Genomic DNA, 22,147 nt, shown 5'->3' with positions numbered 1-22,147 from the left:
AAGACAAGGTTTAGAATGGTAAAAAATAGTCAAGGAGAGTAGAACAATAATTAATTTTAATACAGATTTTTTCTAAGATTAATACCCACTTTTTTTCTGCAAAGGCCATATGTTAGTGAGGGTGCATGTTTTTAAGAGAAAAGTGCCTTTCTATCCACTTCCACTCCTTCTCTGCGTATCTCTTCTGGAATTCAAACAACTTTCTATGTACTCTTCAACTGCACGATTCTTTTAGCAATGCTCTGTGGAGTTTTTTTTCCTGAGCTTCTCAATAGTGCCCATAGAGAAGTTGATCCTCAGGTTCCCTCTTTAGCAGGCAGATAAATTATTTCTGCTTTCATGCATGATGACTTTGGAAATATGGGTTAATGATGACTCTGACAAACGTGGTTATTCGTTGCATATTTATTTTGTGGAATACCTTTCATTTTCCCCACAGATTTGCTTTAGGAATGTTCAGATGCTGTCTGCAGATTTCATGGGCTTCCACATTCAGAAGTGGTCAAGCGTGGAGCTTAAAAGGAACAGCACAGCTTCTAACATTTCAGTGTGTTTTTTTGTTGCCACATTTTGTTTCAGATTGTGTTGCTTTGACTCACCGAGATGTTGCCCTGGGAACATTACTCCCGAATGTTTTGCTCTTTTGTTCTACTGTGTTCTAGAACAAAGGCACTACTAGATTCAGCCACAGAGGTTCACATTGCTCTGTATAATAAGATGGATATTCATACTAAGATTTCTAATCTAAGCCAGCGCTTTCCTCCTTAATTGCTCATTTATGGACTAGGTAGTTTACATCCTGTTGTTAAGTACCACACTTCCATTTGATTTTTTTTTTTGCTGCTGTTGCAAATCTCTTGTAAAACCATTGAAATTAAAGCACATTTTAAAACAGAAAGATGAATTTCATTAACGCTTTGGCTTTGGCTCAGACCTGGGTTTTTGGCAATGCAGCTGCAGCTAAGAGCTTATTTGTCAGAGACCAGTTAAGAGCAGGGCTGTTGCAGGGGGAGGGATAAGCTGGAAACTGTCTGGGCGCAGCCTCTGGCACCTGAGGTCTCATGGCACCTCAACAGGGAACGGCAGCAAGAGGATGTGTCAACGGTTTAGCCGTCGCCGGGTGACAGCCTCCTAAAAAGCAATGTCACAGGTCACTCTCACGGTAGTTCAGGACGTAGAGTGGAAACTGGCTAGGCTAGGGACTAAGAACTCCGAGGGCAGCCAAAATGGGGCTCCTGGGCACAGGGACGTGCGGAGGTCAGTTAAGGCCAGTCAGAGCAGTGATACTCTAATGCGGTTTTCTGTTTGACTTTCTAAAATGTGAATTTGCTTCGGTTATCTTTCCCCACACGGCGCCCCTCCCTTCCCCACACCCCCGGCACCTTCTCACACACACACCCCACCCCCCCGATAGTTTTACGTAAAGGCTCTTTCCTTCCTGCTTCTGACTGACAGCCAGAAGAGCTGCCACTGCTTCTGCCGTGGGGGCAGGGGCCTCGGCTCCCTCTCCCACCTCACCCGCCCTAGGTGCTAAGGAGCGCGGCGCAGGCGGCGCTCCGCGGGAGGGTGGCGCTGGGACCGGGCCGCGCTCCGCCCGGCAGCCCGTGCCCGCTGCGGCAGCAGAATGGTGGTGCCGCCGCCGCTGCGCGCCGTCATCATGGGGGCCCCGGGCTCCGGGAAGGGCACCGTCTCCGCTCGGATTATCAAATACTTTGGCATGAAGCACCTTTCCAGCGGCGACCTGCTAAGGGACAACATGCAGAAGAAGACAGGTGGGAACAGGGATGGTCCAGAGTGGGGACGGGGGCTGGGGGGTGGGAGGGGCAGGCCGCCGCTCGTCCGGCGCCGTCCCCCCGGCCCCGCGGGAGCCGGTCCCACGCAGCTCGGCAGGCAGCCTCCGCCTGGCACAGCCCCGCCGGCGCAGCCGGGCCGGCCTTTTCTCCCCATCCGTGCTTTCCCCTTCTGTCATCCGTCTCGTCCCGTCTGGGAAGCCCCTGGGGCATCTCGGAGAGGGGTTTATTATTCCCCAGTCCCGCCTCGATGTACTCTCCACCCCGAGGCTGAGCGTCTTCACGCTGCGCTTCCTGGGGACCAGAGGCCACTGAAGTGGGCCTTAAGGTTTCAGCCGAGGATCATCGAAAAGCTGGCACTCAACATCCTTCTTGTAAGCGTCACCGGGGCCTGACAATTCGCGTTCCCCTTGCTTCGTAACACCGACTTGTTTGCTTGACTTTGTGCTTTTCATAAGCACTCAGCATTTCTTGTAGGTGCTTGTGATAGTCTTCCGGCTGAAACATCCTGAAAGGGAAAGACACTGAAGCTTTTAACAGACAGGACAAGAGGAGGAGTTCTGGACAATCAGGCTTTTTCCAGATCTCCACTAGACGGCTCCTAGAATTATCAGCTATTCAAAAACAGGAGTCCTTGCCCTGACCTGGCGGGCATAACTGAGGTGGGGCATGCCAAAAACAATGGGCAACGTTTTCAGACTGCTTACATTGTCTTATTTTATTACAGTTATCTTACAGCAAGTTCGTCCCTTTCTTGGATTTCAGCTGGTCTGTGTTGGCATACGCAGTTGTTTGTATTAGGCAATGATGTGAATGATACTTATATATAGTGCTAGCTTGACCTCTGGCTGTCAATTGAGATTCTACAACCCTTCTTTCCAGTGGGTTTTTGCAGCCATGAAGCATATCCTCCTGATTTCTACATCTGTTTTTCTTCATATTAGGGTCCAACCCCTTTAAAGAACCATTTAAGATTGCATGCAATGAAGCCAAAGTTTTGTTACTAACCGCACTTTGAAATTGCAGAGGACTGTGATGCTATGCTTAGTTATCAGATAGTCTTGGTCTTCAAAGCTTATGACCATGTTTGAAGAAGATGAAAAAATACCTGTATTGTGAAATTGTTATGTGATGTGATTTCTACATCGCTTTTCACACCAATTGTGTTTGCGATGTAGAAACAATGACTTTGGCTTAGTTGACTGACTTTACTATGGCTGGTATCTACAAGTTAAACATTTGCTAGGAGTACTACCTGTGCAGTCATATCACATTCATGCCTCTTCTGTCTGATTGCACAAGCTGAAGTTTTTGTTTACAGAAGGTCAGAAAACCAAAACTGTTGCTGGTAATGAACTTTCAGTGTAAGCAAGACATAGTGAGAGAATGAGACATTCCAGAAGAAAATTGTTATTTACTGAACACTCTGGGTTCTGTGCTCTTTCATTATGTCTTGGAAGCAAGGTCAAAGAGAACCAGAATAAGATGGAGGGTGTGTGAGAAGAGGAAATTATAATTGGAAGTACTCCATTGCTTGATATGTGGTGGGATCCATGAAGTAATGAAGAGAAAAGTGATCAGGGAAGTGTGATAGGTGGGTTGAATGCATGAAAGAATGTGAAGGAGAAATGAAAGTGTAACAAACACATTAAAACTCTGAATGTAAGGAGATAAGCCAGTGAAGGGTTTAAGGGATGAAGTCTGTTCTGAATTAGCTAGTGTAGAATTTGCAGGAATCTGCTGTGGAGTTTTAAATCCACTAATTAACCCATATGAAGCCTTGTTTTAATTTTATTGAAAGTGAGTCACTTTTTATCCTAACTTGCAACTATTTGGGTACAGTTGTACCTATTTTTTAGTTCTCTGCAGCCTGAGGTTTATAGAGAGGCAGCATGTTTCCAGCTCTGTTGGTCTAATAATAGAACCTTACAGCTTGCTGTGCCCTAAAACTCCTTGGACACAGAAGCTCATCTGTCTCTACAAAGTGTGCTGAGTACCATGCTCTTTTGACTTTGCCTTGTGCAATTTATTAGACCACTGTGGCGAAAGCAGTGCTGTCGTATAAATTAGTAACAGATCCAAGCATGAAGTAGACATTGAACTATCTAGATATCACAGGATCACATGATGTTGGAAGGGATTCAAAGAAATCATTGAGTCCAGCCCCCCTGCCGGAACAGGCCCGTACAACCTAGCTCAAGTCAACAGAGGAATACATCCAGATGGTCCTTGAAAGTCTCCAGAGAAGGAGACTCCAAAACCTCTATGTGGAGCCTGTTCCAGTGATCTGTGACCCTTACAGTAAAAAACTTCCCCCTTCTGTTGATGTGGAACCTCCAGTGCTGCAGCTTACATCCATTGCTTCTTGTCCTGTCACAGGAAGCAAGTGAAAAGAGCCTGTCCCCCCTCTCCTGACCCCCAGCCCTCAGATACTTATAAACATTTATTAAATCCCCTCTCAATCTTCTATTCTCCAGACTAAAAAGCCCCAGGTACCTCAACCTCTCCTCATAAGGCAGTGCTCCAGTCCCCTAATCATCCTCGTGGCCCTCTGCTAAACTCTCTCAAGTAGATCCCTGTTTATCTTGAACTGGAAAGCCCAGAACTGGATGCAATAGTAGTCTCACTATAGCAGAGTAGAGATGGAGGAGAATCTCCCTTGATTTACTGGTCACTCTTCTTAATGTGCTCCAGGGTACCATTGGCCCTCTTGGCCACAAGGGCACATTGCTGTCCCACAGATAACTTGTTATCCACCAGGACTCCCAGGTCCCTTTTTGCAGGGCTTCTCTCCAGCAGATCATCTCCCAACCTGTACTGGTGCAGTTTACTGTTCCTTCCCAGGTGCAGGACTCTGCTCTTGTCCTTGTTAACCCTCATTTGGTTTCTCTGTGCCCAGCTCTCCAGTCTGTCCAGGTCTTGCTGAGCAGACACTCTGTGCCCTCATTAATGTCATTGGTGAAGATACTGAACAGGACTTGGACCCAGCACTGATCCCTGGGGAACTCCACTAGTTACAGCTCTCCAGATGGACCTAGCAGCATTGATCACCACTCTTTGAACTCTGTCTTGTAACCAGTTCCTAATCCACCTCACTGTCTGCTCCTCCATCCCACACTTCGTGAGCTTGCTCACTAGGAGGTGTCAAAGGCCTTGCTAAGGTCAAAGTAGACGACATCCACTAGTCCCTCTGAATCTACCCATTCAGTTATGGCATCATAAAATGCTATCCGGTTAGTCAAGCATGATTTCCCCTTAGTAAATCCATGCTGAGTACTCCTGAGAACCTTCTTCTCTTCCAAGGGCCTTAAGATGCCCTCCAGAAGGAGCCACTCCATCATTTTTTCCAGGGATAGAGGTGGGGCTGACTGGTCCATAGTTCCCTGGAATCTCTTTTTGTCCTTTCTGAAGACTGGAGTGACATTTGCTGTCCTCCAGTCCTGAGGCACCTCTCCTGTCTGCCATGATTTGGCAAAGATGATGGAGAGTGGCAGAGCAATAACATCAGGCAGTTCTCTCAGCACCCTTGGGTGCATCTCATCACGGCCCATGGACTTGTGAATGTTCAATTTGTGTAACTGATCCCTAACCCAGTCTGCACTAATCAGTGGGGAGCATTCCCTCCTCCAGGCTTCCTCTTTTTCATCCAGGGTCTGGAGTACATAGGGGAATTCTACCTTAGGTGTAAAGACTGAAGCAAAGAAGACATTCAGCAGCTCTGCCTTCTCTGCATCCTCAGTTATCAGGGCTGCCTCCTCGTTCAGCAATGGACCCACATCTTCCCTATTCTTCCTTTCACTACTGATATACCTGAAGACACCTTTCTTGTTCTGTTTAACTTAGTTTGCCAGTTTTGTTTGCAAGAAGGCTTTGGCCTTCCTTGTTACCTTCCTACATGCCCTGACTACTGTGTAGTTCTCCCAAGTGGAAAATCTCTTCTTTCATGAACTGTAAGTTTCTTCTTTCCCTGAGATTTCCTTGAGGAGCTCCTTGCTCAACCATGCAAGTCTCCTAGCTTGTCTACCTGATTTTCTACTCAAGGGAACACACCTAGCTTGGGCTTGGAGGAAGTGGTCTTTAAAAATTAACCAACTTTCTTGGGCTCCTTTACCCTCTAGAGCCTTAGCCCATGGGATTTCTGCAAGAGTGTCACTGAAGAGTACATTGTTAGCCCTACAGAAGTCCAGGGTTGTTATCCTACTATGATTTATTTGTCCTCCCTGCCTACTTTTGCAGGGTACATAGTTCAGAGTGCACTAGAATAAGAAGTGAGGTGTGACTTGCTGACCAGAGAAGGCAGATAGGGAAAAGATTAGACACTTTGTACCCAGACTGTCACCTCCATTCCAGTTTATATTGTGCTGGAGGACACAAACACCGGAGTCTGGCTCTTTTCCATAGAATCATAGAATCAACCAGGTTGGAAGAGACCTCCAAGATCATCCAGTCCAACCTATCACCCTGCCCTATCCAATCAACTAGACCATGGCACTAAGTGCCTCATCCAGTCTTTTCTTGAAGACCCCCAGGGACGGTGCCTCCTGTTGTAAGAATTATTTGTAGTCCAGCCAAGGTGCAGTAGTGCCTATTGCTAAATGGTCTTCAGACTTTTGAAAGCCTAACTGTGGATGTGAACATCCAAAAAAAGGCAAAATTGTGCTTTTATTACTTTTTTTTTTCTTTTCAGCACCAAAGCTACTGTTTGCATTATTTGAGGGCATCTATTGCCTTTCAGTTGCCTTGTCTGAGAATGGCCTCAGTACTATTGTCCAATCAAATAACTGCATCAAGTGATGGGACTCACATTCTTTGTTGCTTTCTGCTGAAAATGGATGTATCTCGTGTTGATGTCAGTCCATCCCATTTTCTTTTCTGTTTATTTTAGTGTAACTAGATTGAAGTGGCTACAAGTAAAGGCTTCTGCAGATACACAGTAAAATCAATCTAGCTGCTATACTTGATGATGTACATAATTGGGTAGTTGTTTCCTAAACAAAGATAGCAGAGCTTTGTGCCTAGGACACAAGCCAGGCAAAAGAATCTAGCTATACCTGTCACTGGGATGAACTACATCATGCTACTGCCTGTTGTGCCAGAGCATGGTTTGATATCTGAAACTCTGGTGCATGGTGCAAGGTTGGCAGGTTCCATGGGAAAACACAAGTGTCAGGACACTTCCATAAATAGTTTACAGCACTTATAAACATCCTCTTGTAACTCTAGTAGTTATAAGAATACAAATCTGGCAAGCGTGTCCCACAGCATACTGCTCTTGTAAATACCAAAGGTGATTCTGTTTGTAGTGAAGTCACAAGTCAATTAGCTAGCCACTAAACAAGATAAAGCAACTTTCTTGTCAGGAAACCTGAAGGCTGTTGTCTTATGAACTTAGATACTCTTTAGTTATTTTTTGAAGCCTCTTCCATCTGCTGGCGCCTCCTGATTTTAGTTTTTGGAACCCAAGATTTCAAATGCTTACTTGTAAAATTATTTGGAGGGTGTGTGGATAGGGGTGTACTGAATGCCCTATTGCCATCCGTGGAGCTATGGACCAATCAAATAACTCAGATACGTATTTGCATGCTCAGGTTCTAAATGATGATGTTGTTTTAAATTTCAGCGAGCAAACTGTCTGTCTTGTTTACAACTTTACTGCTCTGTGCTATCCTGATATTTTTTTTTTCCTTTTCAGGCTTTTGGGCTTTTTTTCGCTTGCTGGAGGTCAGAGATAGTGTAATGCGACTTCTCTTGCTTTCGCAGAAGTTGGAATCCTTGCCAAGTCCTACATTGATCAAGGGCAGCTTATTCCAGATGACATCATGACACGACTGATGCTGGATGAGCTAAAAGGCCTACATCGGTACAACTGGCTATTGGATGGTAAGCTAGCATATTGGATATCACTGTATACGAGTAGAGAATCTGCACTGGAAAGCTTGGAGTGCTTTGGTCACTTCAGGATAGCTGCACTTCAGTAGTCATAAGGGAGTCCTAGTCATAGTAACTGGGCAGTGTTTGCTGTCAGCTTGTGGAACCTTCAGCAGGTAGTTTGCCCCAGGTTCTTTGGTTGTACATCTTGCCATCAGAGCATTATGGGGTTGTTTAAATCATGTGTTAGAGCAGTTCAGCACTCAAGTTCAAGCTTTGAAACTGGCAATTTTGGTAACTCTTGTGCTTTATTCTGCATTTAAAACATGCATTAAGAAGTGTATCTTCTTTAAGCTTTTTATTCTTGAAATCCTTGCGGGTAGAACATTTTTGAAGAATGGGGCTGAGGTACAACTTAAACAGAGAGGCAGGTATGTGGTGCAAGAACAAAGTTTAGTATGGAAAGTAAGTACTGCAGCAGTGCTGTGTGTAATAAATCACTTACAAAAACACTACTTGAGTGCTCTCAAATATCTCTTTCATTTGCTCTTTGGTTCTCTAGAATGAATTGGTTTGCAGTTCTGCAGAGTAAGCCCATTGCTTCAGCATTCACAGTAGAGAGAAAATGCATTTGCCACGGTCTTCATGAACTAAAAGGCTCCTGTTACCCCAGCCCATGGTATTACTTTGTGCTTGAGTGAGCAGCACAAAGACAGTGCCTAGGCTGGATATGTGTGTTTTTGCATTCTACTGACAACCAGTCTGAGTAGATAAAAGTTGGTGTGGCTACTTATTTAGAGGGAGTGAAAAATGCACAGTGCTTGCTGTCCTGTAGTACTTTATTGTAATTGGTCCTAGTACAGTAGTCTGTTCCGGTGACTTTAGTCACATTATGTTCCTCCTTAGTGAAGACAAAAGCTTAGTTCCCACAGTAACCAGCACAATGAAACCTAGTCAATAAAGGAAAGGGCTGCAGGTGTTCTTTTTTTCTTTAGTTATAGGTGCTGTGTACACACAGTTACAGACTTGTGCATCTGAGTGTATAACAGTACAGCTGGGCACACTGGCAGCTCTTAGCAGGAGGACAGTGTGGAGGCAGTAGAAGAGTAAATGAATTTCTGCTGTGTGCTAGTTTATGTGTTGTGTTCTTTAAACTTTTGGAGCAGGAATTTTGTTTGTATTAGTATTTATAATGAGGCTTGAATTACACTAGAGATAACTGTAGCATACCCAGTTCTGCAGGAACAATACAGTTCTGTTGAAATATGTTAACCACAAAGCCTTTAGTTTGTAAGTGCAATTCAGAACAAACAGCTGAGGCTGACCTCAGTTTAGTTATCTGTTTGTACACTCAGTGCCCATTTCCACTGCCTTAGGATAGGTTGGTGGCTTCTAGAGTCATAGCAGAGGTAGCAGTCATGGGGCATGGGGTATAATCTGCTTAGATTTATGTGTTACAAATTAAGGCACTTTTCTCAGCGTTACTGGATTCTTCATAGCTCATTACATCTTGTGGATTAATCTTTCTGTATGGAGAAAACACTGCATGCAGCAAGCCCTGGTTCAATTTGAATGAAATGCTTTTGTAAAGGCACATTAATTTGTTGAGAAAGTTTCTCAGTCCTAAGTCCTAAAGCTGCATAACTAAGATATGTGGTGTTGAGTGACTAACTTGTCAGCAGTAAGAAAGAAAAGAAGTGTTGGAGCCCTGGCTTTCCCTTTGCTCCTAACAGTCAGAAGCTTTTCCATGAGCTAATGTGAACCCGAGATGAGGGCAGTTGATGATTGTGGTGCAAACCAGGTGCATTACGCATAATGCACAAGCAAGAGCTTTGTTTTCTAGTTTGTAACCTCTCCTTTTGTGATGTGGTAGAGAAGACATAGTAACCACAAGACCATAAAATATTTATTTTGTGTTATAAGGCTAGATCTTGGCTGATTCCTTACTCAGGCAATGGGCTTGTCTTGGGTTCAGGTAGCACAGGGTTTAATTCTTTCACAAGAAGCTGGGAGGGGTCATGTCCAGGAGCATAGCAGGGCCAGCCAGTGGGGTATTCGGTAAGTCATGTCTTCCATAGAAGAGGGATGTGTGGCATGGGTGCTGTTTTTTTTGGTCTGAGTGACTGGTTAGCACGTTACATTCTAAATTACTTGTTGTGTACATTAGATCTTTATTTTGTGCTTTGCATCTTTCTATTGAACTCCCATATCTCAACCATTTTGCTCCAGATTCCTCCTTCCCATCCGGTAGGGGTAGAGTCTGAGCAGCTGCTCTGCTGCAACTGGGCCTGAAACCACCAGCCAGTGCTATGCAAAGATTTTCTGGTTTGCACCTACCAATGCTTGTGCCTATGGAGAAGTTTACTTGCATAGCATGATGAAACGTAAAAATTACTGAAGAACACGAGACTGCAGAAGAACTTTGTGAATCTGTGGTGCAGTGGTATGTTCTACATTAGTTTTGACCAGCTGAAGTTCTTTTGGTCAATTTTTCATTTTTCATTTTTTTTTGGAGACTTTAGTTTTCTTTCCCCTACACCTTCATAAGTTCCACTGTCTCCTTTGGTGCTAACATGTGCCTTAGAAGGCACACTACCAGAGCCATAGAGTTCATGGGGCAAAATGTGGTGCCTTTAAAGTGGAGACCAGTTCTTGTTCAACTTGAGTGTTACCAGTCAGTCATCCCTGAGGATATTTTGATACACTGGACTTTCTGGACATTGCTCTAAAGTAGTTATGGAAAAACTAACACTGGGATGTCTCAGGTAGATATATTTGGCTTAGTGCAACTGAACAAAATAGGTTCACAACAGTTACCTCTGCCAGACTTACACAGCTGTGGATTGTCACGAGTGTTTTTAGGTTGCTTCAGACCTGAGTGAACTGCCTGTAGCTTTTATTGTTCAAAATGCTTTTATTCAATACAGTGGTATGTAGTATGTAGGAGTATGGGGTCTTTTTGCATTTATTTGCTACACTTTTGAGAAGATGATGAAGTGAAATGAGGAAATGAAAGCCGGAAGGTGTTTAATAAATTTAAGTGACACTATGAAAAAACATTTACAGTATGATGATGTGGGTTTTTTGTCTGTCTGATAACTATTTTTTCTAATGACTGAATCCAGGTAATTCACACTATGATGCTACCTTTGGATTTTTATTGTTTCCTTTGAAAAGGTTTCCCACGAACAGTTGCTCAGGCAAAAGCCCTGGATAAGGAATGTCAAATAGACACTGTGATTGACCTAGATGTGCCATTTGAGACCATAAAATGTCGGCTTACAGCACGTTGGATCCATCCTGCTAGTGGCAGAGTTTACAATCTTGAATTCAGCCCTCCCAAAGTGCAGGTGAGCAATACATGCTGATGTTGGCACTAAATAGATGTTGCATTGCATTTGGTAATGTGATGGTTTGGGTGTTACCTGCCCCACACACACACACTTTGGAAATCACCCAGACTAGACTCAGACGGCTCTGGAAATTGAATGAAGCTTATATTTACAGCTTAGCACAATATACAAGCAGATATTTACAGTATATATACAGTTATATACAGAACTATACAAGGTAAAAGGTAATACAGAAACACAACAGCCCTCCCAGAAACCTGAGTCCCCAGGAGGGGCTCCCAACTGCCATTCCACCTTCTCCTACTCCTCTCTACCTTACCCCAGACATTGCCTTGTGCTCAAAGAAGAATGGAGGTTTGGCCAGGGTGGTTAGGAAGCAGGTGGATTAGTCAGGTTAGGTTAGAGAGTGAAAAAATGCAGCCCACAGCCTGGACAGAGAGCAACTCCCTTAACTGTGTTTGGATTCTTGCAAGCCTGTGAGTGAAGTAGATGTCACCACTCTTTCACAGCCAAAACATTCTCACCAAAACATTCTAGCTAGCTTCAAACTAGCAGAGGTAATTGCAGTAAAATACTGTTTTGCAGAACATAATAGTTCAGAAGAAAAAGGCACATTTCATCTCCTAGGAGCACAGAAACGTTAAAGTAGTACTTTACCGCTGAAGGTGTGCTAATGACTGGTAAAAGCTCAAGGTGATGGATGGGGTGTTCCTTGCAGAAAGAAACACTATGTTTTAATGTGAGCTGTTTTTAAAGCTGTTCACTAATCTGGAATACTCTCTTTTGCACAGTAACATGTTCTTGGCCTGTTTCGCAGGTCTGCAGCTTCCTTTCCCTTCCTTTTGAGGATTAATTCCTTGTATCTAGGATGCAGCTGAATCTTCAGTTAGAGGAGTCTTCTTAATGCTTTTCCTCTATTTAACAAGGATGGGCATTTTTATGAGAGTAGTTGAGTTGCAAAATTAGATGTGGACTCTTACCAGTCAGGGAAACTTGTCAAAAGATTAAAGGGGTTATGTCTTAAGATATCCCAAAGGGGAATAGTGACCTGAAGGATAATTATTGTATATTGCTACCTTAAGATTTTTGAGGAACTTGTGTTAGCCTTAGTGCAACTTTTGAAGCTATATTTCATCCTTAACTTTAAATAACTTTCCTGTTGTGATGTGTGGTGGTTTTGGTGTTATGCATCCCCCCTACTCTTAGGAAATCACCCAGGGATTGGGCCTCAACCACCTCCCTGGACAGCCCATTCCAGGCTCTCACCACTCTCATGGTGAAGAACTTCCTCCTCAGGTTCAGTCTGAACCTACCCAACTCCAGCTTTGTTCCATAATACAAAAACACAATGCCCCTTCCAGAAATCTGAGTCCCCAGGAGGGGCTCACAACTACCCTTCCACCTTCTTTCCACCTCTCTACCTTATCCCAGAGTTTGCTTTACAGTCCAGATCAGAATGAAGGATTGGTAAGTGGGGGTTAGAAGGCGGAAGGGTTAGTTACACAGAAAGCAGCCCAGGGAGAAAGCACAGGCTCCGATAGAGACCCAGACATACTGACTGTCTTATCTATATGTTCTTGTTTTTATGCATCTCAGCAAGCCTATAAGTGAAGGAGACATCACCATTGCTTCTTTTTCACAGCCTATAATTCTTCTCACTAAAATATTCCAATTTGCTTCAAACTAGCACAATGCACACTTGTCTATTTCACTCAGTTTTTCTGAGAACTATCTGCCTAAACCAATATTTACAATAATGGATATTACAAGTTCAGTTCACACTTCGTTCCAGTTCTCTCAGATGTAGGTGATTCAAAAGCTCAGAAAACAGCAAAGTTTGTCTCCTCACAGATGAGACAAGAACAGGGACTCCTAGGTGACACTGGGTTCGTGCTCATGTACTGTAGATTCTCTTGTAGATTCTGTCTTTGGACTCCAGGTAATACCTAGAGCAGAAAACTCCTAACAGCTTGTGTTATACACTCTGAATTTAGACTCTCTCAGCTAAGGTTAGATTTCTCTGTGGAATACACTGGATTTCACCATTCTCCTGCGTTACCCAGTAGGTATGACCAGGACCTTCAGCAGACACCACCCCTCGGATAGGTTTCCCTTCACTCGAAGGAGAAAATACCCAAACAGTTTCCCCCAACAGGCACTTTATCACCGTCTACTGTTTGGACCAGATCTGATTCTGCAGGTTCTGCTCTGTTTACAGAACTCCTACTACTTGCCAACCAGGTTGCTTGTGCTAAAAGTTTGTCCCAATGTTTCAGCGTTCCACCCCCCCATGGCTTTTAGGGTGGTTTTCAGCAAATTGTTGTAGTGCTCAGTCTTCCGTGAGGCTGGTGCATAGTAGGGTATGTGGCAGAGCCACTCAATACTGTGCTCTTTGGCCCAGTTTTTCACAATATGAGTGCCATTGTCTGACTCGATTCTCTCTGGAGTTCCATGTCTCCACATGATTTGTCTTTCTAAGCCAAGAATGGTGTTATGTGCAGTAGCATGCGGAACTGGATAGGTTTCCAGCCATCTGGTGCTGGCCTCTACCATTGTTTGCACATACTGCTTGCCAGAACAAGATCAAAGTAAACTGATGTAGTCAATCTGCCAGGCTTCACCATACTTGTTCTTCGACCATTGCTTACCATACCTTTGACCTTGTCTCTCTTAATGGCAAAACCTGCTTGCAACAGAATGTCAATGATTTTGTTACCTTTCTTGAAGACTTCCTCAGCAGTTAGCCTCACACAATGATATTGTCAATGAATTGTATGTGCTCTGGAGCTTTACCTTTCTCCAGTGCATTGTGGATGACTGAGTGACAGATTGTTGAGCTGTGTTTCCACAACTGAGGCAAACAGTGGAACTGGTACTGGATTCCTCTCCAGGTGAATGCAAACTGAGGCCTGCACTGCTTTGCTATGGGAATAGAGAAGAAAGCATTAGCAATGTCTATGGTAGCATACCATTTAGCCTCCTTCGATTCCAGCTCGTACTGGAGTTCCAGCATGTCCGGCACAGCTGCGCTCATGGGTGGAATCACCTTGTTGAGGGCACGAAAATCAACTGTCAGCCTCCAGTCTCCGTTGGGTTTATGCACAGGCCAGATGGGACTGTTGAAAGGTGAATGAGCTTTCTCCAGTTGACGAATCAGCTGATGAATGGGCAACAAAGAGTTACAGTTAGTTCTGTACTGCCTGTGGTGCACAGTTTAAGTAGCAGTTGGCACTTCCAGATCCTCTATGTCATGATGTCCCACGACTGCAGCTTCATCTGAAAGTTCAGGTTCAATGGACAATTTCAATTTACCATCCTCAATCTCTACAGATGCTATTCCAAAAGCCCATTTGTGACCCTTAGGATCTTTGAAACAGCCTTGTCTCAAAAAGTCAATTCCCAGAATGCAAGGCGCATCAGGACCAGTTACAATAGTATGTTTCTTCCACTCTTTACCAGTTAAACTGATCTCAGCCTTCAACTTAGTTAACTCTTGAGATCCACCAGTGATTCCAAAAGTAGATATGGACTCTGTCCCTTTGTAATTGGATCGCAACAAAGTACACTGAGCACCTGTGTCAACTAAAGCCCTGTATTTCCGAACTCTTGAACTGCCAGGCCACCTAATGAATACATTCCAATAGATTCGGTTCTCTCCACTATCCCTTTCCTCCTCCTGGCTGGAGGCAGGCACCCCTAATGCTGAACATGGCATGTGGGGTGTACACAGTGATTGGTGGTGTTGTGAGAGAAACTGCAATTACTAAAATAATTGCAGTTGCTCTGGGGAGCTGAAGAAGTGACAGCTGCCTTTCTGGCATTGTTGCCTCTGTTTCTGCCACTCTGCAGTTCCCTGACTCTCTTTGAAAGAACTGAAGTAGGTTGACCATCCCACTTGTTCATGTTCTCACCAAATTGGTCATGCAGAATTATCCACAGTGACCTATGTGCAGTTTGTCTCCTGGGCTGGAATTGCCTTGCAGGAGGTGGGTGTCTGTTCCTAATGGCAGAAACATGCACCCATTCAGATGATGAAGGGATGGGATCCTTTGCTAGATTTGATATGGAGATTTTAGGTTCCTCCTTCAGTTCTTTCATGGTATCTTTAATGCCAACTTTATCTCTGTACCCAGAGTTTTTATGGACAGACTAGGACAGAATGTGACAAGCTGTCCTTCATCTACCTCTCTACCTCAGTAGATCAGTGAGCTCACCAGCAGTGAGAGACCTTCCATTATTACTTCTTGATAGAAATCTGCTGGTCAAGATGTTAGCATAGGATGAAGGAGTGAGTTTAATAAGCTTCTTTCTGATACCTGCTCCAAGAGGAATGTCCTTAGGTTCATGTGTGCTATGGTCTCCATAAAGCACTTCCTTCACAGCAAACTCCTTCAGAAGCTTAATTCCCTGCTCAATGGTGTTCCATTTCTTAGCTGCCCATTGCAAATCATCTCAGGAAGAATATCTCATGGACAGCCAACAGCAGGCATGTCCACAAGCTAACCTTACCCAGAGGGCTTGCTAGGCATTTGTCCATTGCACTCTCCTTGGTGAGTGACCCTAGCTGCTTTGCAGACTTGTCTCCTACCTGTAGGGAATTTTCACCAATAGTGTGGCATCTCACCAGCCAGCTTAAGATTGGGCCTCCTGATTCCCTTGAGTATTCCTTTCTAACTTCCCTGATCTCTTTGAGGGGATCATTGGAATCCTGGATGTCATCCTTCTCCTCTTCCTATGGTTGTCCTGGTTGTCCTTGGCCTAGAAACAGAACTTTCCTAATAGCACTTAGGAGCTTTTAAACTCCTCAGAGTCATCTCTCTTCCTGGCAGCCAATCTCACATAGCTCCTTCCATCACTGTATTGTGATCTAAATATATTGGTCAAATCTCTAAGGCTGCATTTTTCCATCCTCTTGTGTACCAGAGGTCCCCTCTCCTAAATCCTCTCTTGAATCACTCTCTGTCAGATGTTTCATCTTAGCTTTCACCATCACCATTGGAACAGGCTGCCGAGGGAGGTGGTGGAAACGCTGACCCTGGAGGTGTTCAAAAAAAGACTGGATGAGGCACTTAGTGCCATGGTCTAGTTGATTGAACAGGGCTGGGTGCTAGGTTGGACTGGATGATCTTAGAGGTCTCTTCCAACCTGGTTGATGCTATGATTCTATGTTTCTAAGAAAGGCTGGAGCCAAAAAGGCAGTGGAAGTTCCTTCTAGCAGGTCTGACCTGCTGCCTGTGAGTTTGCATCTGGTTTAGGGTTAGAAGGCTGTGGATTTGAACTAGGTGAAGAAACAGCAGAGACTTGAACAGCCGGACTTGTTCTTTGGCTGCATGCCACATTAATGTCAACCACCAAGACTTTTGCAGTTGTCCCAGAACCTGTCAGAGGAGGTGCAGTGGTGGACATGGCAGCCCCCTCTCGCTCTCCCCCTGAACAAAATTTATTTTGAGAAACTTGCTGGTAATCAATTCTGGGAGACCGGCCAATTTCTCCAGGCCTTATCTCTAACTCTATTTGCAAGGAAACCTGCTAGCATTAGTGCTAAACTCAGAATTATTAGGGCTAAGATCACAGGTGATAAATATGCCACTGTATTATGTGTGTAAAACTTGCTACAGGGATTCAACAAGTCAATTTTAGGCAGAATTACCCTCATCAGAGAATATTTTTCAGCTGTTGTTATATTTCCTGACTTACTAAAAACAGAGTTTTTATCACTGGTAACAGTTTCAGTAATATTAAAGCCTACCCAGCTGAGAAGATACTCCCTGAATTAGAAAAACATTCCATTAATCTTCCTCCACAGTAGATCAAACAGGAGGAAACCAGGATTCACAACAATATAACAGTGGAGCCAAGAGAGGAAAACAGGCCATGCAATAGCCCAAAGTAAACAAAATGGCTTCATCTTAACTTCCAGACTTAATTAGCAATAAATCAAATTTAATTGGCCCCAGGGTGGGCGCCAAAATAAAAGATGTGATGGTTTGGGTGTTACCTGCCCCCCCACTCTTATGAAATAGCCACCTGAAGTAGCAGGTAATCACTGGAAGTGAACAGCTGGAAACAGTACTGTTGTACCATTGAAAATGTGGTGGTTTATGCTGTTAATTGCAGAAAACTATAGGCAAGCTGCAACAGGGAATTATCAGAGTAGGCCAAAGAGTGGGCTTCAGCTGCAAGAACTTTACTATTAGGGAACACTCCACTTTACCTTCTCCTAATTAGCAGGTACATCACTACAACACAAGAGATTGTGGTCTTTACAGGAAACCATGGAATGAAGCTGAAATACAGTTATCTCTGATGTCTGATAGACCTGCAAAATGTTTTCTTACTCAACAGAACCAAAATATGATGGCATTATAATTAATGCAAAGCTGAAGGCTCAATATTTGATATATACAATGAAGGCATCAGTAAGGCCACATGCACAGATCTTAGAAGTCCTCTCCCTATTTCAGCATTGTCAAACAAAGGTCTAGAGGTCCAGTTGGTCTTTTGCTTGTTCTCTGTTAAGCAGGAACGTGTTACCAACAATATTATTTTCCCTCATGTGTGAAGATTTTATCTATGTATTTCCCATATTCTGTAAATGTTCCAGAGGAGAAATTAGTCAAGGTACTATGACTTAATGCTCACTGCCTGTACCAATGGACTGTTCAGCTAGAAAGTCAGCATGCTACAGATAAGCTATGGAGAATAGCCTGTATAAGCAGAAAGCTGTACCTGAACTAGAAAGTGATATTTACATAGGAAATTGCATAAAACATCCTTAAAGAGAAATAAGAAATAGACACCAGTGTTTGCTTTCACCCGTGATTAGGGCATTGATGATATTACTGGAGAGCCACTTGTCCAGCGTGAGGATGATAAGCCAGAGACGGTTGCCAAGAGGCTGCAGGCTTACGATGCTCTAACAAAACCTGTTCTAGAATATTACCGGTAAGTAGTAAAATCTGTTCTAGAAGCTTCCTTCACATTGGTGAGGAACAGATCTCTCCAGTTACAGAGATACTGCAACAGTGAATGTGGTACAAGCAGCAGTTTTTCTTTCATCAACTCAGTAAGAAATCAACACAGTAAAATCAGTTGCGTTTTCCAGTGCTGCATGGAAAGATCCTCAGGGGTCTGCTTGGCAAAACAGCCTTTCACTGCAGCCATATTTAGGTCTACAAAGGGTGCTATGCAATATTCAGTACATTATAGTACTGCTCTCTTCAACATGGCTCCAATCAGTCAGGTGACAGGTTTAACAGTATTTTATCTTCTGGAGGTTTAAGTAGCAGCCCTCCTAATAAGGGCAAATAGAAACAAATAGAACTCATGTAGAAATACAAATAAAAGCTCTTAGTGAGGATTTAAAAGCAGCTGTTCTAAGAATTGGACTGTGACAGGCACAGCTAGCAAGGTGCTTTAGGAATATGTAGCTACTTGAGAATATGGCCATTTGTACTATGGAATGACAAATTATTTCTTTTAAGAGCCAAAATTATACATAAAGCTTTATTCATGTTAAAGTGCTGATAACACATTGATAATATATAGGTAACACTAGGTTACTATGTAGAGCTTTGTAGTCTTACCTTGCTTAGACTCAGACTAATTGAGTCAGACTCAATTTGACAACATCCTGAAGTAACTGTCCTTCCTCTGTCTCCATATCCAGCATTATTCATTATGTTCTACCAAAACCATTGAGCAAAATATTAGAAGCTTTGTGTTGTGGTAGTTAAGTCCTAAAGGAGCTTTTCTGGATTGTCAGTGATTTTCCCAACTTTGGTAGCTTTCTGAAGTGAAAATGCTTGGGTGCCACTGTAAGACACAGGCCTAAGCTGTTGCAAGATGCCTTACAGTTAAACTAGTTGCTATAACTAATTTAGAGTAACTTTTTTGTGCCAGATTTTCTTCCTTGTCTGATTCACTTTCATCCCTCAGCTGTAACTTTTTATTAACCAGGTTAGTCGTAGCTGTTTGGATGTCTGATGTACAGCATGTGCTACATGACTGCATTGATTCTATTTTCTCCTTATAGTTTGTTATTAAATACTCTATGGACAGATGTCAGTTTTATGAATCACAATTCATTGCTCTCTGAGGAACAGAGCAATGTATGTCCAGCTTCCATTCCCAATGTTATGGCTGGTCTTGGTGTGAAATCACACATACATTCCCACACTCAGAGCAATCTTAAGTGAGATTAAACAATTTGGCTTCTTTAATACTGTCTTCTTTTTATTCCTTAGGGAAAAAGGATTATTGAAATCCTTCTCTGGGACAGAAACCAATAAGATCTGGCCACATATCTATGCATTCCTCCAAACCAAGTTGCCAGATATAAGCCAGGAAGATGCTGCCACTCCCAGGTGGAAATAGGTCTAATATCCACTCATCTGTCATAGCTCAAAACTGAGATTCTGCAATCAAGGGTCTGCAATCTAAGTAATCTACCAGACTGATCAATAATTAATGCTGTCCTTAACTTACATTATGATGAAATTCTATTGCCTGTGGTTCTCACTTTAATGCTGTGTTTTTTAAATATTAAACGTACCTAGTTTTTATAATGGAGTAATTGAATTTAACAAGTACTGGTGTCTCTTACTCAGAAAATAGTTATGTTTGCAGATACTGACTGCTGAAGGAAACACATCTCAGAATAACAGCTTAATTTCAAAGCGTGTTGATTGATTTACTCAAGAAATGCTGTGCAAAGCAATAATAAGGACATGCAAGCATGTTTGTTGAATGTGTGATCTTAGAATTATGGAATATATCTGTTTGGAAGAGAGCTCAAAGATCTAATCCTCAGCCCCGCACTGAAGGTTCAGCACTAAACTGTGTCCCTAAGCACTGGGTCCACACACTGCTTGAATACACCCAGGGATGGTGATTTCACCACTGCCCTGGGCAGACTATTCCATTGTTTGACAACCCTTTCAGTGAAGAAGTATTTCCTAATATCCAGCCTAAACCTTGCCTGGTGCAGTTTCTAACCATTTTCTCTAGTTCTGACACTTGTCATCAAGAAGAAGATGCTGGCTCCGTCCTCGCTCCAACCTTGCTTCAGGTAGTTGTAGAGAAAGTTAAGGTCTCCCTTCAGCCTCCTCTTCTCCAGACTGAACAACCCCAGCTCCCTCAGACACTCCTTGTAGGCCATGTACTCCAGGCCCTTCACCAGCCTCATTGCCCTTCTCTGGACATGGTCAGCACCTCAATATCCTTCCTATAGTGAGGGGCTCAGAACTGAACACTGTACTCCAGGTGTGGCCTCACCAGTGCTGGATGATCACCTCCCTGTTCCTGCTGGCCACAGTATGGCCAATACAATACAAGCCAGGATGCTCTTGGCTTTCTTGGGCACTTGGGCACACTGCTGACTCATGTTCAACTGACTGTCAAACAATACTCCTAGGTCTCTCTCCAAGTTGGAGATTTCCAACTACACATCCCCAAGCCTGTAACTTACCATGGGGTTGTTGTGACCCACGTGGAGGACCTGGCACTTGACCTTGTAACTTCATACTATTAGCCTTGACCCATCAGGCTAATCTGTCTGGTGTAAAGCTTCCTCTTAGTTCGGGCCATACAGAAGCTGTGAGGAGCCCTTCTGCAAAAGGCCATTTCAGACTATAACTGGCATGTGTATAGGTTGATACCATGGAAGACAGACACCTTTGGTGGGCTTAAATGATCCTTAACATTTGCTTGGGTAATTGGCCAATTGAGTAATTTCAGTCCTCAGAGCAGCTATCTTGCAGACATGAGAAATGGAGATTCAGTGATGTGTAATGTGATTTGGTAAAGCCTCTGTGCAGATGTATAAGATTCTTAATAAAAAGATGAAAGATACTAAACAGATTAAGTGTAATCTGTAAATTTAAACACAGCTGATCTTGACAGTGTCTTTTCTGTGGCTTCTCAATGTCTTTTTCTACTGTTTGTAAAAAAAGTGCTCATTGATGCCAGCACCACGATTTCCAATGGTCAAACTAACTTTGTTGTATTGCTGTGGCAAGTTTTGGACTGGTTTTCATGAGTTCATACTACTATTTTATGTCACTAGATAGCTGCAGTTACAAACCTTCACAGAGCACACTTTTTAATAGTCCGAGTAATGCTGACATTGCTATTTTTCAGTGAACTCTGCTAACCCTTTCTTAATGTCAGCTGGATTGACAGTTTCAAGGAGTCAGCAAAACCCGAGGAACAAACAGTTCTGTCTAGGCAAGAAGTAGCTGTGTCCTGCTAATGCAGGTCCCAGCTTTCTTTTGTAGTGACTGTAAACAGCTACAGAGCTGTAGTGCTGACATAGCTTGAACTGCATTTGCACGTCTAGCCTTACCATTATCAATATTGAGACACATTAAGTCTAATGACTACCAGTACAATATTACTGTCTGGAAGGGTCCTCCGAGGTCATCTAGTCTAATCCTCTCTGCAGTCAGCAGGGACATCCTCAACTAGAACAGATTGCCCAGAGCCCTGTTCATCCTCGCCTTGAATATCTCTCTAGGAATGGGGCCCCAACCACCTCCCTGGACAACCTGTTTCAGTGGTTCACCACCCTCACAGTAAAGAACCTATTCCTAACATCCAATCTAAATCTGCTCTTCTCTAGTTTGAAGCCACTGAATCATAGAATCAGTCAGGGTTGGAAGCGACCACAAGGATCATCTAGTTCCAACTCCCCCTGCCATGGGCAGGGACACTCTACCCTAGATCAGGCTGGCCAGAACCTCGTCCAGCCTGGTGTTAAAACACCTTTAGGGATGGGGCCTCAACCACCTCCCTGGGCAACCTGTTCCAGGCTCTCACCACTCTCATGGTGAAGAACTTCCTCCTCATGTCCAGTCTAAGCCTACCCATCTCCATCTTTGCTCCATTCCCCCTAGTCCTGTCACTCCCTGATAGCCTAAAAAGTCCCTCCCCAGTTTTTCTGTAGCCCCATCTTCAGATACTGGAAGGCCACAATAAGGTCACCTCGCAGCCTCCTCTTCTGCAGACTGAACAGCCCCAGCTCTTTCAGTCTGTCCTCACAGGAAAGGTGCTCTGCCTCTGATCATCCTTGTGGCCCTTCTCTGGACACACTCCAGCACATCCACATCCCTCTTGTAATGGGGACTCCAGAACTGG

General features: G+C 43.7%; 1 protein-coding gene across 1 annotated transcript; it reads left to right on the top strand.

Moving 5' to 3' along the window:
- The first annotated feature begins 1,431 nt into the window (after positions 1-1,431).
- Positions 1,432-20,868, top strand: AK3 (adenylate kinase 3). Its single transcript, XM_064140193.1, has 5 exons — positions 1,432-1,772; positions 7,551-7,670; positions 10,836-11,008; positions 17,838-17,956; positions 19,258-20,868. The coding sequence occupies exons 1-5, from the start codon at positions 1,625-1,627 to the stop codon at positions 19,385-19,387; spliced, it is 690 nt and encodes a 229-aa protein (XP_063996263.1). The 5' UTR covers positions 1,432-1,624; the 3' UTR covers positions 19,388-20,868.
- Positions 20,869-22,147: the final 1,279 nt, after the last annotated feature.

This window comes from Pogoniulus pusillus, chromosome Z (assembly GCF_015220805.1).
Source record: "Pogoniulus pusillus isolate bPogPus1 chromosome Z, bPogPus1.pri, whole genome shotgun sequence".
Lineage (NCBI taxonomy): Eukaryota > Metazoa > Chordata > Aves > Piciformes > Lybiidae > Pogoniulus > Pogoniulus pusillus.
This window is presented reverse-complemented; position numbering and strand designations above follow the sequence as displayed.